Here is a 17,756-nt window from a genome sequence, read left to right as displayed (position 1 = left end):
AAATCAAATACATCGGTGAATATATTGGCAAAACATTTATTGGCTTCCATAATGTCTTTTGGGACTGTACTCCAGAGTCAAGGAAAATACATGAATAGAACTACATCAGACTACTACAAAGCTTCTGCACAGTGAAAGAAGCTATTAAAAGGAAAAGACACCCATTTACACAGATAAAGATACTACTTAGTTGATTTAATGAAATATCAAAGTAACGCATTTTAAAGTCTTAGTATTGTATCTATCAAAATCTTTTGAGGTTCTTTTTTAAAATATTGATGTATGCTGGCCCTTCCTGGTAGCGCAGCGGGTTAAAGCACTGCACTAAGAAGCTTAAGCCCCTATGAGTTCGATCCCCGCCTGCCCCGGAGGTGACCACATGGCGAGGCAGACCTGTCCTGACCCGCCAGCTGCTCCCCTCAGCAGTGTACTGCTTCGATCTGCCTGTTCTGCTCCCCACTCTGTCCCTGGTGAATTCTCTCACCCTCCGCATCTCTGGCCGGTACCCCCCAGTTCTGCATGAATAAATAAATAAATCTTAAACAATATTGATGTATGCAAACAAGAACTAAGGTATAGGCCAGAGGTGTGGGGGGTAAAATGTTTCACTAGAGACAGAGTGAGGAGCAGAACAGGTAGATTTATTGAAATACATTGCTGAGGGGAGCAGTGGTGAGACAGGAGAGTTCTGCTGGGCTACAAAGTTCAGCTACATGGCCGTGATCAAACTCAGTGCTGCAGTGGCTGTGGATTGCTCCATAGTGTTAAGACCTAACCCCTAGGACACCAGGAGGCCCTGAGAACTTTCAGTAAATATTTGGCATTCTGAAAACTTGCTTATCTGAAAATTTTGAAATGGTCTGTTATTGTTAAAACTCCTCATTTAGAGTTGTTTTTTTTTCTTTTATTCCTTCTCTCATTTACTTATAGGAGACATTTTTTTCCCCCAAAACCAAAATCACAAATATATTTCTATATAATTTTAAAGTTTTGGCTTTTATAATTGAAGTATGTGTCCATCGTGATACATTTTTGTGCAACTGAGGTAAAAATACTTTTCTCCCTTCTATGAGTTGTCTTCATAACAGGTACTAGATAGAACATATTTTCACTTCTTTCTATGAGTCCCAAGTGAAACATGTATTTTTTCAATTTGTTTAGTTCAGTTAGTGTTGATATTCTGAATACCAGCTCCCATCCTTTCCCCCAAATTTTCTCACCTTTTTAAATAAAAAAAAAATCCATTCTTGCATTTAAATTTTAGGGTTGGTTTAATTTCCACTAAACCATGTTGAAATTTCTATTCCATTTTATTATCTTTGTTAACAATGCATAGTTTGACATCTTTAAAATATTGATCTTCCTAGCCACACATGTGGTATATTTTCCATTTATCTAGGTTTTATTTTAAGCTCAAGACAACATTATATACATTATCAGGTTCAGTAATTGCTAGACATATTAGAGTTTTTACTATTATTAGAAAGGAATAAATTTTCCTTAAAAGTTTCCTTGATTGTAACTGGTGGGTATAAAAACACAATATTGTTGGGAGTAACCAAAGAGTTACTGACAAGAACTGAATTAGGGTTATAATGAATTGAGCCTTGCATCCTCCCTTGATAAGGTGATAATAAACTGACCTTGCATCTGGGATGGGACTAGCTGAAGGTGATAACAAACTGGGCCTCACATTAAGGACACAGCCATGAGTCACTCCTTTGAAATCTGAGTGTAGGACCTATATAGGAGACCCTTCCCCCTTATTGGGGGTCAGTAACTGTGGACCCCACTCTAGGGGCTCCGTCTCAGCTGCTGTCTGGGAGCAATAAACTCTGCTTGCTCAGCCTTTCTGCTTCCCGCCTTTCTTTCTTGTGACCGGTCACAGAAGTTGGGACAAAACAAATATAACATATATTTTAATGTTATATGAGCTTGAATTCAGCTATCTTGCTTAATTCTCTTGTTATATTTTTATGTGTTTGGAGAATTTGTTATATTTTCCCCTGGTAAGTACAGCAAACTCACCATGGGGAAATAAAGTGTAGTTCTTTTGTATTATTTCCCCCCATTTTTAATTATCTCAATGCAGTATTATTCCCCTGGTAAAATACTGAGTATCCCTACTTTATTGAAAATGTTTCTTATGTATCAAATTTTTCAACCGTACTTTTCAAATATAATTTTACAGCTACATATTCGTGCCCATCAATATTTTTCTTATTCTATATCAAAGAGTAATGTCCAACATCCATTTATTAAGTGATGAAGAACTGCATTTATATGCCTATTTATGGTTTTAGTTGTTATTTTACATCTTTGACTCAAAATTGTTATATCAGAAAATATAAGGAAGTGTTTATATTCACTGTCTTTCAAAAAGATACTTTTTCTAATATTTATTGGAAATACTGTTATCCACTAACTTTAAACATTAATTTTACTAAGTGTTTAATATTTTCTACTTAGGTTAATTTCTTAGGAGAGGATGATCGAGTGAGGGTTGGTGTTTACTTCTTCATTTATAGAATGGAAGATTTAGGGTACTCCAAACAATTAGCACCTTTCTTTCACAATATACAAACTAATATATCCACTTACACAAGATTTTAAACCAATCTGATGACTAAAAATCATGGATTAGCTGTGTCTTCAGAGTCCCATTCTTGCTTCAGTTCATAACAGATGCTTAATAACTTTGAAAGAATTCAGAGTGTATTTAAATTCCATTCTTAAAGTGTAGGTAAAATATTTATTATTTTGTTTTTAACAGAATCTCAATTATTTCTCCTCCTTAAGTGATGCAGTCCACTTTAAAGTTATACAGTGCTCCTGATATAGCTTATCAAAAAACAGCTTTAGTTTATATATTATTTGCCTGGACTGAGTATTTATAAGTAAATAAGCAAGGCTAATAATTTGAAAATGAAGTTATCATTTTAAAGTTTGATACTGAATCAAAAGTGGAAATTTTAAGTTGCTATGCTATATTCTTGATACTAAGCATATTCACCTAAGAATATATATGAAACTTCTTAACTATGAAACACTCCCAACTCAGCTGGATACTAATACACAGTTTCCTCCCTTTTCCTCCAGAGAGTTACTATTGTGGATAATAGGAGTAAGGGTGACCAATAGCTCTTAGGGCAACTTCAACAAAAGATGAAATTTGAGCTGAACTTTGAAAGGGAGAATATTTTAATTAAGAATGATTGGGTTGGGGATAAAACAAGAACTTCACACAGAGAGTAAGAGTTGATTTTTTCAAACCATGTAATATGCCTGGAGCTTTTAACTTTCTAAAGTTTAAATTTTTTGCTTTTTTATTATTTTTTAATGTATTTATTTCTCAATAGCTCCAAAAATTATTCAAGACTGTCAACAAACTACATTTGCATATGTATAGTCAACAAACTTCCTTTGTCCTTCCATGTAAAAAGAAGACATAATAAAAATAAAAAAAAAGTTCAGAGGAAATTGATCCAAATGTAGGCATGCTGAAGTTAGGTTCAAATACAGAAAATAACTGGGAGTTAAAACCTTGGTGTTTTATTAAACACTGCTAGATAAAATTCTGGCTGTGATTTAAAAATGAAAAGAGAATTATTGGGGCTTATGACAAACTAGAAAATGTATATCTCAATAAAAGTTGTATCATTTAACAAAACACAGTCAATACCATACCACATACTTCTTTGATGAATTGGATTTGGCAAAAACAGCTGACAATTTGCAACCTGTGATGATGGATCAATTGGTAAGTTCCATTTGGAAAGGGACTCATTTTTCCTACTGCATCACTGATGTTTAGTGTGGTGTCTATCACAAAATGGGCATGGTGTTTGTGATTGCTGTGAAGTTGAAGTATATATAGAATGTCAAGTTCTAGATGTCTATAAATGTTTGTACGGTACTTTAAGCACTTTATAAACATCTCAATTCTGACCTTCCATTTACTTGATGTCTGCTCTATACTTCTGAAACCTTGCTTTTGACTACCACCTGCTTCCTGGGTAAATACTACTCAATTTTAGTTCTTTTGCTTGGATTATTGTACTAACCCTTCTTCTTTCTTGTTTTTCATGTTTCTGGTCCCTTCTCTTGGAATAATCCATAGATTCCATGTTGAAAAACTGACTCTACCACTTACTGTTTGGTTTTAAACTGGCTATATTATTTTCATTTGTTCTGGGTATCATTATCTAGAATTTGTGAATAACAATAATAATATACTACATGTAGACTGCCAAGGTTTTAAATCTGAAGAACTACATAATGTATTTAATAACCAGTAGCCAGCAAGAAATAAATGTTAATTTTTCTCATCATAATTAGTCTGCCCGAACATTCTAAAATATAATTCTGACTCTGTGATCCCTACTTGAAAAGTTTACTGATTCTTGAAGCCCAAATCTGTAGAGTAGACTAAATTTTTTTGTACTTTTGTTACAGGGCAGAGAGAGAAGGGCACCCTTGAATCCCCAAACCTTCCTGCTCTAAATAGGTTCTGCCATCCACTGCATCAAGACAAAACATACATGACCTTTAATGGAAAGGAACCTTAATACAATGAGTGTCCAATACAGAAAAGACAAAGAATATAGTTTCTAAATCAAACACACATAGTTACCATCCCCTTGTGGGTAAAAGTGCACCCAAAACGATTGTCCCAAAGCAAGGCCTGAAAGCCTGCTACAAGCCTAAAGCAGCTTCTGGCTTCTGTCCCATGAAAAAGGGTCAGAAATTGCCAGACAAATCTGGAAGGAGGAGCACAAAATTAAAATCAAGATAAATGCTGCCATGGCGAACCTCCTCCCTGGTCTCTCACCCACATTTGTCTCAAAACAGTCCAGGACCAAGAAGAAGCAAGCACAGTTTCTTCACATGTCTCTGTTCCATGTGCCTCCCTCAGGTCTCCTATTTCCTTCCTCTTCAGTCTCCTCTCCAGATTCCTCTCTTTTCTGCTCAGCTCTACCTTCCTTTTGGGTGGAGCAGGGAACCTGGAGTCTCCCCTTTTCCTGGGGACCACCCTGTTATACTTTGACCTCAGCTTCCCTTTGCACCTGCATCACACATATTCCTATCTCCCTCCTTTTATATTCTGCTTAGTCTTTTCTGGATTCAAACATCCAAATAGACTATTCTTTCGAAGTCTCCAGAATTTGGTACATTCTATTTCCTCCTTCTGATTTGTCTCTCCCTTCTTATTCTAGCAAAAACAAAACAACATAAAACAATAAACCTTCTCCTCTAGAAACCATTTCTACTACTCCCTGTTAGAATTAGCAACTCCTCTGACTCTAGATCATCCTAAGATAAGCTGACTTTACTATATAGTTGATTCACTCTCCCCGAGGAGCATATGAACTCCAGTAGAAGTGGAAAACTCATTAAGTCATGGCTAAGTCCCAAAAATCCTATAATATCGTAAAGATTTAATAAATACTATTAAACTAGTGCCTGTCTCACTCTGTGCACCCCCATGGTCTCGAATTACACAGTCTGATTTTAATTCAAGCAACCACCAAACTCCAATCTATTTGGCAACAGCGTTAGAAACTGGATGTTAGGCGGTCCTTTTCTGGGTCACTAGAGCGAGGTAGTAAGTTGGCAACTTTAAAAAGAAATTTCCTTACTAGAACCTAGAAGGAAAATGGAACTTGCTGCGGATAGCTCTAGAAAATGGATTATTCACGTAGAGATGCAGTCTCAAGATTTGCTTCCTTCCCTTGTCTTCCTTTCTGTGTCTGGAAGGGGAAGGGGAGCGTAAATTTAAAAGTTGACTAGCCACGCCTCCTCGTTCCTCTGGGAACCACCACTTAAGTCACATGCCCTAAAACGTCTTCCAAGGGATCTGATTCTTGGAGTTTTCAAATAAGTCACATGCCCTAAAACGTCTTCCAAGGGATCTGATTCTTGGAGTTTTCAAATAAGTCCTTAAATGATTCTGCCGCTTCCCTTCCCTGGGTCTCCCCGGAACGCAACCCCGCCCCATTCCGCGTCGCACAAACGCGCAGAGACTGGCAATCTGAGAACCTCCCCGCCTCCAAACTCCCAGACCAGCACCACGGTTACAGTCAACGAAATATGCCAATCACACACAGGCAGCTTTAACTAGATGCCTGGGAGGTGAATTTTTTTTTAAAAAGATAATCAGGTTGAGGGTAGAAAAGGAAATGAACATAGCAATCTCTAAACCAAGAAGAAAGCTCCATAGACACGCGCAGGTAGGAGCCCCGAACAAGGAAACAATACGATATCTTACAGTACCCAGAGGACGCGGAATAATACAAACAGGAACTTTAAAGGGACTGAAATCTGTTGCCTGTTCCACTAGGAATATTGTTTGCAAAGCACAAGGTGTCTTTTGGTAGTGAGCACCCTCTGCGCATGCGCAGGTCCTTTCGGGAATTACTGCCCTGCCGCGGACTAAGTTGCATTCCTTGAATCTTCGCAGAAAAGACAATTCTTTCATCAGAGTTAGTAATGTGGACAGTACAAAATCGAGAGAGTTTGGGGCTCCTCTCTTTCCCTGTGATGATTGCCATGGTCTGTTGTGCACACAGGTGAGGTGCTGTTGTGAATGTCTCTTTTCTTGGTGGTTTTTGTTTTTGTTTTTTACTTGCTTGCTGGATCATGTAATTCGGGGATAGGTGTGTGTGCCTGTTTTTCTGTCTACTCGCAGTTTGTGCTCAATCTGAACACAGTCCTTACTTCCTCCTTTCAGCGCCAATGAGCCCAGCAACATGTCATACGTGAAAGACACAGTGGACAGATTGCTCAAAGGATATGACATTCGCTTGCGGCCGGACTTTGGAGGTAATGTTTCGTCTTTTTTCAACCTGTAACCCTCATCTAGTTCTTCTTTCCAGCCAAACGTAAACGTCAAAAACATACATATTTTAAGCATGTCATTTTCCTAAGAGTGCTCTACGCCCTGCGTCCTGGATACACACACGCGCGCGCGCGCGCGAGGACACACACACACTCACACGCACCCTCCGGACCCCAGTCACAGGGGATGAAACCCCAGCAAAGCCAAGCTTACCCCGACCCTGCCCGACACACCCTCTGCATTGTCACTGCATCACGCATGTACTCACACCTGTTTTCCCAGTTTGTCCACTGCAAGAGAAGGGATAGGGGGTGGGTGGAGGGAGCCCATCGAGAGGGTAGTAAGCGCTGGGGAGCCCCCCTCTCCCCTCTCCCCAGCAGGTCCCCACTCTAAGATTATACCGGTACTGTGCCCCCCTCCCCGTTAGGGCCCCCAGTGGACGTCGGGATGAGGATCGACGTAGCCAGCATCGACATGGTCTCCGAAGTGAACATGGTGAGTGGCCTCCCGACCGGCGCGATGACCGGGCTTACGCAGATGCGAAACGGACGGGTCTCCGTGCCCTCTGCGTTTCATTGGCTGTCACCTCGCCCCGGCCCCGGCGAGCCCAACTCTGCGCGCGCTCTCCACTACGGCAGACACACCCTGTGGCCCCTGGTTTGTATTTTCTACACACACACACACACACACACACACGCACGCACGCACACACGGACTACTGCGGTGTTCCCGAGGAAGCGTGCTGGCCACTGTTTGGGAAAGGACGGGTGACTGTGGCGCCGGCTGCGGCTGGCTTGGGGCGGAGTCTTAGCGTTACTTTCTCCGGGTTTCCTCCGGTGTTTCGATGGCGAGGGCACCATCTGCCGGCGGTTGGGCGGCCTGCACCAGGGTTCCTGGACCTGGCAAACCTGCCAGGTGCAGTCCCTGCAGTCCTCAGACAGGACTGACCCAGCCCCTCTACTCACCCCAGCCTCCTAGCACCTAAGCACACAGAGAAGGTTTCAGTGAGCCCCCAAACCCCACCCTCTTCCAGGCTACAGTATACTGTGTGGCAGGAGCAACAGGCTGAGACAACACTCCTTGCTGTACGAGAATGCTCAAGCGGCTTCTGGGGAGGCCGGTGTCCTTTCTGTGTAGGGGTTGATGAATTTGTCTTTCTGCATTTCTTCAACTTACATTGAAACAGAGTCGTCCTGGTTATTGCTTGTATTTACCCTAGAAAGATAAGCATGCTGGAGAAAATCTGACTAAAAGCACTATGGGAGAGAGTGGGGTGACAGTATCAAATACTTTGGATTAGGAGAGCTTAATGTTCTTTTATTTCTTCCCCCTCCCCCCCTTTTCTGAAACTGCTGTAAATGAATTGAAACAGTTATCACTTTATTGGCTGCTTCCAACCACCGTGGTAGCAGTTTTCTAGTTAAGAGTTTCTAACTGTTGCTTCTTGTAAGGCAGGGGGAAGAGCCTGTTGCTTTTCTAGAATCAACCACCCAGGGAATAGGCCCATCTATGTGAGAAAAAGCCGTTTTTATTTCACTTCCTAAAAAATGTTGTGACACCAGAAATTTAGACAGTTTTATAGCAACTAAAACCTTTCATTTTTATCGCTCAGTAGCTGTAAAGGCTACCGAATTCTTTCATTGCATTACTGCTATGTGGTTTTAATATGCGAAGGCCTAGGAATTTTTCTTTTTTACTAGGTCAGGGAAAAAATAAATGTTTGTAATCTATTAAATAGGATTAGAATAAAAAAGAATGACTATCAATTTTTTGTATATTACAGTTTTAACTTCCCCTGCTTTGAATAGTCTATTTAAAATATTTTGAAACATGTCTCTGTTGTATGGAAAAAGGAAAACCATCTTTAAAAAGTTAATGCACAATGAATATTTCTGATATGGCAAGGATTTGAACAGATGGCATTATAGATATTTTGTTTACATATATACAGCAACCAAAAACTAAGGTTTTACAAATGCTGTGGGATATATTAAGGCATGAATATATGTGAATTATGCTCAGTTTGTGCCATTGTCATTGTTTACTTTAGGCACTAAATGAGTTTAACAAGCTCTTAGTAACATAAAAACACACGGTAAAATTTTCAATAATTTATTTTGGCACCCTGTAACAACCCATAGCTAATTTATGAAATTTTAGAAAGTTCAAAAGGTAAATAGTAGCATTGCCAGTGGTTGATCTTTATAAGCTACCATTTTTTTTTCAGAATTTAAATATATATATGTAACAGTTACATTGACTATATTTACAAACACCTCAAATGTCTAAAAACGGAATCAAATTGGAAATTTGCTGTTATCCAAAACAACTTTCACAACAAATAGCTGTGCAGAACCAATTGTTCAACTGAATTGTTCAACTGAATTAAATAAAGATTACATTTAATTGCAATGTCACTTGAAATGACTCTTAATGATATAATGATACAGCCTATTTATTCACTACACCACATATATGTACTTGATATTTTTTAGAATATTCATGCAACAGATTAAACTTTTGAAACATAGATTCCTCTAAAATGGTCATTATATTTCCACAATGCTGGTAGAGACATCAAGTGAAAATATAAGTCATTGAATATTGAAAAGTATTAAGTATTGTTTGACTTATTTCCTTATTTCTCCTTTTAATCAGAGGTACTAATAAGACCCAAGCTTTATTTTAATCTTCTTTCATCTACAATAAAACACTGAAATAAACAGATTGGAGTTAATTTCAGGATAAATGAAAATAAAAGGATTTTATTAACTCTATATGAGTTAATCTGAATAGTACTAGTGAAGATCATTTTTAAAATATGCTTTGATATTTCAGACAATATAAGTTGAAATGTAATTTTCAGATAATGTTAAGTAGGGCTATGGGGAGCCCTCACTAGTGGCGCAAAGGGGTAGGATGCAGCACTGCAGGCCAGCCCCAGGTGCATTGGTGCGAGTTCAATTCCTGGCCCAGAAGGTGATCCACATTGACACAGCAGATCTCTCCTGTCTCTCCTACTGCTCCTCTCAGCAGTGTACTTCATAGATGTGCCTGTTCTGCTCCCCACTCTGTCTCTGGTGAATATTCTCACTACTCCTGAACTTCTGGCCTGTACCCCAGTTCTGTATGTATAAATAAATAAATCTTAAAAAAAAGAAAAAGAAAAAGAAATATCTATGGGGAATATTTCTTTATTTTATATTATGTATTTTGAAGTTATTTAAAAAGAAAATTTCAGCAATATCAGATAATAATAATGAACAAAGTAGAACTGGAATACTTTTAAAGAAAATTCAGGTTAAATTTCACTATTAAAACATTGCTTTTTAAAATATATTTCTTTATTACTATTATTATAAACCCATTCCATGACATGGTAATTGTATATTACATTAATGGATTTGAGAATTAGGTTCTGTTGATTTTTGTTCTATCCCTATGCTACCCTAAGTGAAATATAATTTCATATTGATTTATAACATTGCCTATTGTAAGCCTAGTATCACATTAAGACTATTTTCTGACTCATGGATAGGATAGAAAATGTTTTTCCAAGTTGTGAAAAAAGAGAAAGGGAGCGCTTTTCAGTGAAGAATCTCTACAATCAAGAAATTTTTATTCTGAACAGTAAATGCAAAACCTCTGAAGAATAATTCTGATGCAGAATAAATTAGGAAGCCAGACTTTTCAGGAAAAATATTATTCATTAAATTAAGAAGGCTTTTTGTTCTGGCATCATGTGATACAATATACATGTGATAGTAACTACATGTTGTTTTCATTTTCTGAATGAACTACAGTGATTTTCATTATTGTATATTCAAACCTTCAAAACTTCTCTCTTAATACCTACCAAGCCATATACCTACACATATATACACACATGCACACAGCTACTCTAGTCTGAATAAAGATGACTAGGAAACAGCAAAAGGAGACAATAGGCATCAAAAATTGCCTTAAAATATTGAAATTTGCTAACATGAACCTAGTAAAATACATTTAGTAGTAAGCAAGTGTGTTCTTTGAACAGATTGGGAAAACCTATCAATTACTTGGAAACAAGTGATTAAAGTCATGTATTTCATAGTCTAACAAATCTGTTCCTTCTTATTTAAGAGACAGATACTGATTATGAAGGAGGAGTTTCAACCACAGACCACTCCCCCTCACCTAAAGACATAATAGTCAAGTAGCTACATCCAAAAGATGCCACACATATTGAGTCTTTACTGAAAGTGGAACTGAAACTAAGGTGGGCCCACTAACAGATAACTATCATGCATTCAGTTTCTTTCCTTTCTAAATGCAAAGATGGCTACCACCGTGAATGATCTTATTGGTATTAAAATTAACACAAACAAAATAACAAAATGAGCCCATTCTACAAGAAATATCAAAAAAAGAAAAAAATAAGTATCCAATTACCATTTAAATTACCATGTTGTTGAGAATTTTAAGTTTTTGGAACATACTTTAGTTGTGTATAATTTACATCATTTTGATAATAAAAAACATTAACACCTTTCATCTCATGTTTCTATCGCTTTTCTCTACATCAGTATTTCTCAGTCTAACATTTACCTGAATCATTCTGCAATCCTAAAATATTAAAATGCAGTTTCTGAGTCAGAGATCTGGAATGGGGCCTGACAATCTGCATTTCTAATAATACCAGGAGATGCTGATTGCTGGTGTGTGAATAGCAGTTTGAGTAGTAGCAAGATTGTAGTACATTATTATGCTTCTAGAATTATTAATAAAGGACCATTTTCCCCTTAAGTTTCTCTAGGAGTGGTATTATTTCAAGGTTCCAAATTAGGTTTCAAGTTAATTTTCAGGTAGTTAAACAGGTTACAGTGCTCCAAAGTTGAAATTAGTTTAACAGTTGATAAGCAACAAGACAGAGGCAAGAATCCTAGGTGATGCGGCTTAACTTAAAGGAATAAGCAGTCCTCCTTACTGTGCCATTACTTATGAGTCAGCCAACCTTAAATGATGGCTATGAAAATATTGCCTAGCACAGTAACTCCAACAATACTATCCTGCTGCTTTACAGAACACCAGTGACTTTTCTTCTTCAAAATAAAGAACATTGCAGACTGCTTTCCCCCCACAGAGGAGCTTGCAGTAGCATTGTAAAATAGCCTAAACATACTCTTGCTGCTGTCAGGAAATTCTCTGAGATTATAATAGAATCCAGTTGCAGACAGAGCAAATAGGTCAGTACCATTTAAAGATAAGAACAGATAGCAGTAAAGGTATAAATACATTTTTCTCTTATGTGAGTAATCAACCAGTTCTTCCTTTTAGGTGTTGGATTCACTTTTTGGCCATCTGGAGAAAATGAGAAGGGAGACTTCCTTTGGTCTTTTTCTCTGGAGATAATAGAAAGATTTTTTTTTATATCTTAAGCCAAACCTATTCAGTTTTTAAAAACTTTATTTCACGTTTCAAAAATTGTGTTCTAGGTCCAAACTGTGTAGTACAATGAAAATAAATGGTTATGTTTAGTGAACACATTCTATGTATGAATGTATGGACCATTCTATGTACGATTTCAAATGATTTATGTTAGTATTCCACTTCATCTTTGATTTAAAGTTATGCAGTTATTGTCCTCCATTACAGATAAAGAAATTAAGAGTGATGGAAGGAGAAACTTAGGCTGAAAGGGGTTAAATATCTTACTTAAAGTTATCGAGCTAATAAACGGCAGAGCCAGAATTTGGAATCAGGCAGCCTGACTCCAGATTTGAATCCTTTCTGATTGGTAAATAAGAAAAATATCCCTTATCTTTAATATTGGGGTGTTGTTGAGTCATGTATGTACTCTAGGCTCAAGTAAAATGAAAGTAAATGACATAATTGCTAAGCCCCTTGCAAGCTCAGTCTATGACATAAACTTACATGTTTAAAGATTTTAATTGTCAAACTCAAGAGTCTCAAGAGTCCCCACCCCCACATCACTTAATTCTTCTATTAGATTCCACCTCATTTTATTTTATTCTCCTGTTAATGTGTCAATAAACAGCATTGTTTAGTTCCCACTGAGTACATGTTATGATTGCCTTCTAGGACACTACAGTATTGATGTGATCAGGACTCTCTTGAGTCACTGCTAGGTTTGTTTGTGTGTTTTTTAATGGAAATTTATTAAGGTAATATTGGCTTATTTTGTGAGCTTCAGCATAGACTACATCATGATCACTACCAAAAGTCTAGTTTATTATCAATATACAGTTCATCCCTTTTCTTCATTTCATCCATCTCCCTATTCCCTTCCTCTCTAGTAACCACCAATCTGTCCTCTGTATCTAGGAGTTCATTTTTCTAAAAATGATGTATTTATTTATGCACACAGAACTGGGGTATAAGCCAGAGGTGCAGGAGGTGGTGAGAGGGCTCACCAGAGACAGAGTAGGGAACAGAACAAGCAGATCAACTGAAATATACTACTGAGAAAAACAGCAGGCGAGACAGGAAAGGTCTATCACACCATGTGGGTCACCTCCCTGGCAGGGAATCAAACTCGTGCTGAAGCAGCTGTGACTAGCTACATAGTGCTGCTCTTTAACCTGTTGCACAACCAGGGGTGGACCCAAGTTTGCTATGTTTTGTTCATTTGCTTTGTTTCTTTATAATGAATCGCCATTTTAATTGGTCATGGCATTATTATGCAATTTTTCCTTTAGTTCAACACATTCTCAAAGACAGCAGTAAGAAACTTTGAATCTGCAATCTTTATTCAATCGCTTGATATATTTTAATTGACCATTAGAGCCAAGACTGAATTGAAATTATGATTATCTGATGTGGTCCATGGTATTCAAATTGGGGGCATGGCTAACCAAACTAATAGTAGGTTTTTTTGTTTTTGTTTTTGTTTTTTAGAATTATTTATTTGTGCATACAGAACTGGGGTACAGGCCAGAGGTGCAGGGGTGGTGAGAAGATTACCAGAGACAGAGTGGGGAACAGAACAGGCAGATTGTCAAGTACCCTGCTGAGGGGAGCAGTGGGCAGGTCAGGAGAGGTCTGCCGTGCCATGTGGGTCCACTCCCAGGCAGGCAGGGATCAAACTCATGCTGAAGCAGCTTTAGCTTCTTAGTACTGTGATTTAACCCACTGCACCACCAGGGAGGGCCCACAGTAGGTTTTTAACACTTCATGTGAAATAGAAGCAAATCATTCTTTTCTGAAATCTGGGTATCCCGACAAATTTACCTCCCCGAGACTCCTTGCATTCAGGAAACAGGATGGTGAAGTTAAGGTTCTCATTTTAGTTGAACATCACATGTGTGGTGTTTATTGCTTTTGACTTATCAGGCCACCATTGTCTTTGATAGAACTCTCAAGATACACCAGAAAGAACTCATTTCAAAAAGAAAATAATGGTATTTAATGTTTCCAGTTGACTTGCATTTCAATAAGGGAGCTCAATAACCTTATCATACTTGAGGATAATAGAAAGATGAATGGATATATGCCTATAGTTGATTAAATGTTAGTATAGTTGATTAAATGTGAACTTTTACAAAGAACTAAATCTTGTTATTCACAGTGCTAGAATCAAGATTCTACATTTTAGAATACTTCTGTTTTCAGCAGATTATGAATTTCATGAAATCTTTTGACTTCTATTTATTAAAGGAAGTGAGCCGACAGTAGTATATAATAATCTCTTACTTAGTACTTGATAGAAATTCTCAAGACAAGGGTAAAGTTAATTCCTATCAGTAATGATAACTTAGAAAAAAGGCAGGTAACAAGAGGGTCTTGTTAGCCCATTTAGAATTTCCATAGTCTTCATATTATTTTGCTGATATTTTTGTTCTGTCCTATCCATTAAATGTTGATAACCTTCACCATGAAAACCCCAATAAAACCAGTCATTGTAGATTGAATTTAAGATTAAAGTACATTTTCCCCAAGAGTATTCATTCTGCACTCTAGTGAATAAAATGTAGTTTCTGTCATGTGGAGTTTACAGTTAAAAATTAAAAAAAAAAAATCAAAGTCTTCTATTCCTGGAGTGAAAATTTTTCCCTTTGGAAGATTTTGGAGCTTCAATAGTTAGCATGGTGTTGGGGTGTTTTGGCTCACCATATACTTACTGAACACTTAGTTTCTCATTATGTCCTAAATTAGCTACTGCAGATGGAAATATCATTAATAGTTTCAATATATTCAAATACTTTCCAATGTAGAGGACAATACATTTGAAATTAAGTGATAGTTGCTTTGATATAGATATGTATGTCCTGAATTCTACATGACCACAAAGGTGTAGTTTTGAAGGCATGGCAAAATGTAATGTATGAGGTGAATCTTAAACAGGGATGGTAGTTAACACGGTATATAGGTTGAAATAAGAAGAAACTTTCATGTAAAAATACGGGCATAAAGCATTGGCAGGTATGCCTGAAAACAGTATGGAGTCTTCTGGGAGCACAGGTTCACTAATTCACTAATGTGGGGACCGAAAGGGCACAGGATTGTCAAGAGGTGGAATGAAGTTCTAACAATAAAGTGTAGGACAGCATTATGGAATATTCTCACTTTTTAAGAAAGAAGCCTCTATAAACACACACACACACATCTGTATCTCTCTCCATTTATCTATGTATCTATAATATATGCACTGACCATTTATGGAGGAATGCACAGAAATGAGCAATAGTGGTTATTTCTTAGAAGTGGAACCTGGACGAGGATTATGGCTTAGAGGATATTTATTTTTCTTTATATGCCATTTTGAGCTGTTTGATTAAAACTCAACCTTACACACTTTATACTTTCATTGTAAAAGGACACACACATGCCTGTAATATATTCACTTGTAGATATGGAGCATTAGAGAGATTCAGAGAGAAATGCTAGAATATGTATGGGAAGGAAATAAATCCTAAACCTGAAATACAAAAAACCCGATAAAGGTTTTAATAGGTACCATGTTTTGATTTTTAGATAAACCATTCTGATAACTATATGGAAGACAAAAGTCGAAAAGGCAAAATCTGGGGCCAGTGTTCCCATTTAAGAGTTTTTCAGAGTCCAGATGACAGATGATAAAATGCCTAAAGTAGAACAATGGCCTACGTTTTAAAAAAAAAAAAAAGATATTCAAACTGAGACAAATCCGAGGAATTTTTGTGACTGGCTGGATAATGGAGGTTAGAAGGGATAAGAAGCTAGGATGCCTGCAAGTTCCACACTGGGTGATGGGCACATATGATACCATCTGCTCAGGGACAGGACAGAGGAAAATAAGCACCCATCATCTTGTTCACCATAGAAAGGACTTGTTTTCAGAAGAAAACCACAGTAAATCAGAGAATATTGTTATAAATCAGAGCATTGTGTTTTCATGTGAAATATATAGAAGCAGTGTGAATTTTTGTAGAAAGTGTATTTGGTAATGAAATGACACTGGGTATAACAGCTAGTGGGCACACTGAGGTAGAAGGTCCAAGATGGTAATTATGCTGAAAAACAATAGTTTGATGAATTCTATACTCTGACTCACAAGGAAGGTAGTTCTTCAAGGGGAAATGGTGGAGTCTACAAATGTGAAATTAGCTTGTAGGGAAGTGGGGACAGGGTGCTGGCCAAAATCAGAGAGTGGAATACAGTTATCTTTACCTTTAACAATACTGTTGTTGTCATTGTTTTTAATCGAGGAGGGCTTATTTATTTGTTTTAAAACATTGCATCATCACATGATAAGTGTCCTGTATCACTCTTGAAAATCAACACATACATGTATACTACATGAAGCTCTTCATTAGACAAGATTTGGAACTTAGCTTTCAAATTGGCCCAAAGAAGTTATCTTTGGATCTGTTTTAGTTACTTTATAAAAACTATATAGGTGGGAAAACAAGATGTGGGGGGAGACACTTACCCTGCATCTGCTTGCTTCTCTACCGCATCACTAAAATGATTCAGAGTTATTCTGGAACATTGTGTTTTCATGTGAAATACATGGAAGCATTGTGAATTCTTGTAGGAAGTGTATTTGGTGATGGAATGAGACTGGGTATAACAGACAGCTTAAGTGAGGATGACAGCATGCCCTGAGAAATGAAGCTTAGCTGGCAGAAAATTAAAAAGTAACTCCCAGGAGTTTTGCAGACAAAAACATTTGAATGCTGATGGGCTTGACTCTAAACAAGACATATTCTGAGCTGGTCCTTACAAATAGTCAGCTGGAAAGAGGATACCTATTTAAGCAAAGACATATTCATAATCTTATTCATCAGTAGTATAGAGAAAGAAAACAGAAACAACTAGAAAAATAGTTTAAAATAGAAGAAGATTCTTAGGTACCATCCCTACCTCAATCAAAAATTAGCAGTTTAAGGTCCTTCATATACAACAGAAAAGTTAGAGGCTAGATGTTTTGCTCTTGATGCTGAATTGATTAATTAAGAAAGTTGCTAGGAATGAAACTGCTTGCATGAGGTTTTATTTGAGATTCTTCTTGAAAGTAGAGGAATAGATTTGTTGAAAGCTCAGGGTCCTGCCTACTCTAACCTTCTGTGACTTTTTTTTTCCTTCCCATCTATTATCTTCAAGGGAATGATCTACAATTCTCTAGTCAAGGGAAACAGCTTCATGGTTTCCATAGAGATATTTCAACGACACTTATTTGTAATCCTCTTTGTGCCTAGAACATTTCTGCATGCCAGAGACCAATATTTCTCCCTCCTACCACCTGCAGTCCTTCTCCTACCCAATTGTATCTAGATCTACTTCACAACCACAGAAAATTATATATTTTTTCTGTAACACCAAAGAGAATTCTGCCAGAGAAAGAATGTAAAACATATAAACAAATCAAGATCTGGAAAAGACAAAAGATCCAACATAATATAACGATAATCTTTCAGTCTGTGTAAGGATTTTAGTA

At 37.3% G+C, this 17,756-nt stretch overlaps 1 protein-coding gene across 1 annotated transcript in view; it reads left to right on the top strand.

Moving 5' to 3' along the window:
• The first annotated feature begins 6,146 nt into the window (after positions 1-6,146).
• The window catches only part of GABRB1 (gamma-aminobutyric acid (GABA) A receptor, beta 1), a 274,431-nt gene continuing 262,821 nt past the window's right edge, over positions 6,147-17,756 (top strand). Inside the window, exons 1-3 of the mRNA XM_004681311.1 lie at positions 6,147-6,569; positions 6,731-6,822; positions 7,266-7,333. Of these exons, the coding sequence (XP_004681368.1) occupies positions 6,490-6,569; positions 6,731-6,822; positions 7,266-7,333 (240 nt within the window). The 5' untranslated portion in view covers positions 6,147-6,489. The remainder of the gene's footprint in view (positions 6,570-6,730; positions 6,823-7,265; positions 7,334-17,756) is intronic.

This window comes from Condylura cristata, unplaced genomic scaffold, assembly GCF_000260355.1.
Source record: "Condylura cristata isolate star-nosed mole 26May11 unplaced genomic scaffold, ConCri1.0 scaffold00012, whole genome shotgun sequence".
Lineage (NCBI taxonomy): Eukaryota > Metazoa > Chordata > Mammalia > Eulipotyphla > Talpidae > Condylura > Condylura cristata.
The sequence above is the reverse complement of the archived record's forward strand: the minus strand, read 5'-3'. Positions and strand labels throughout refer to the sequence as shown.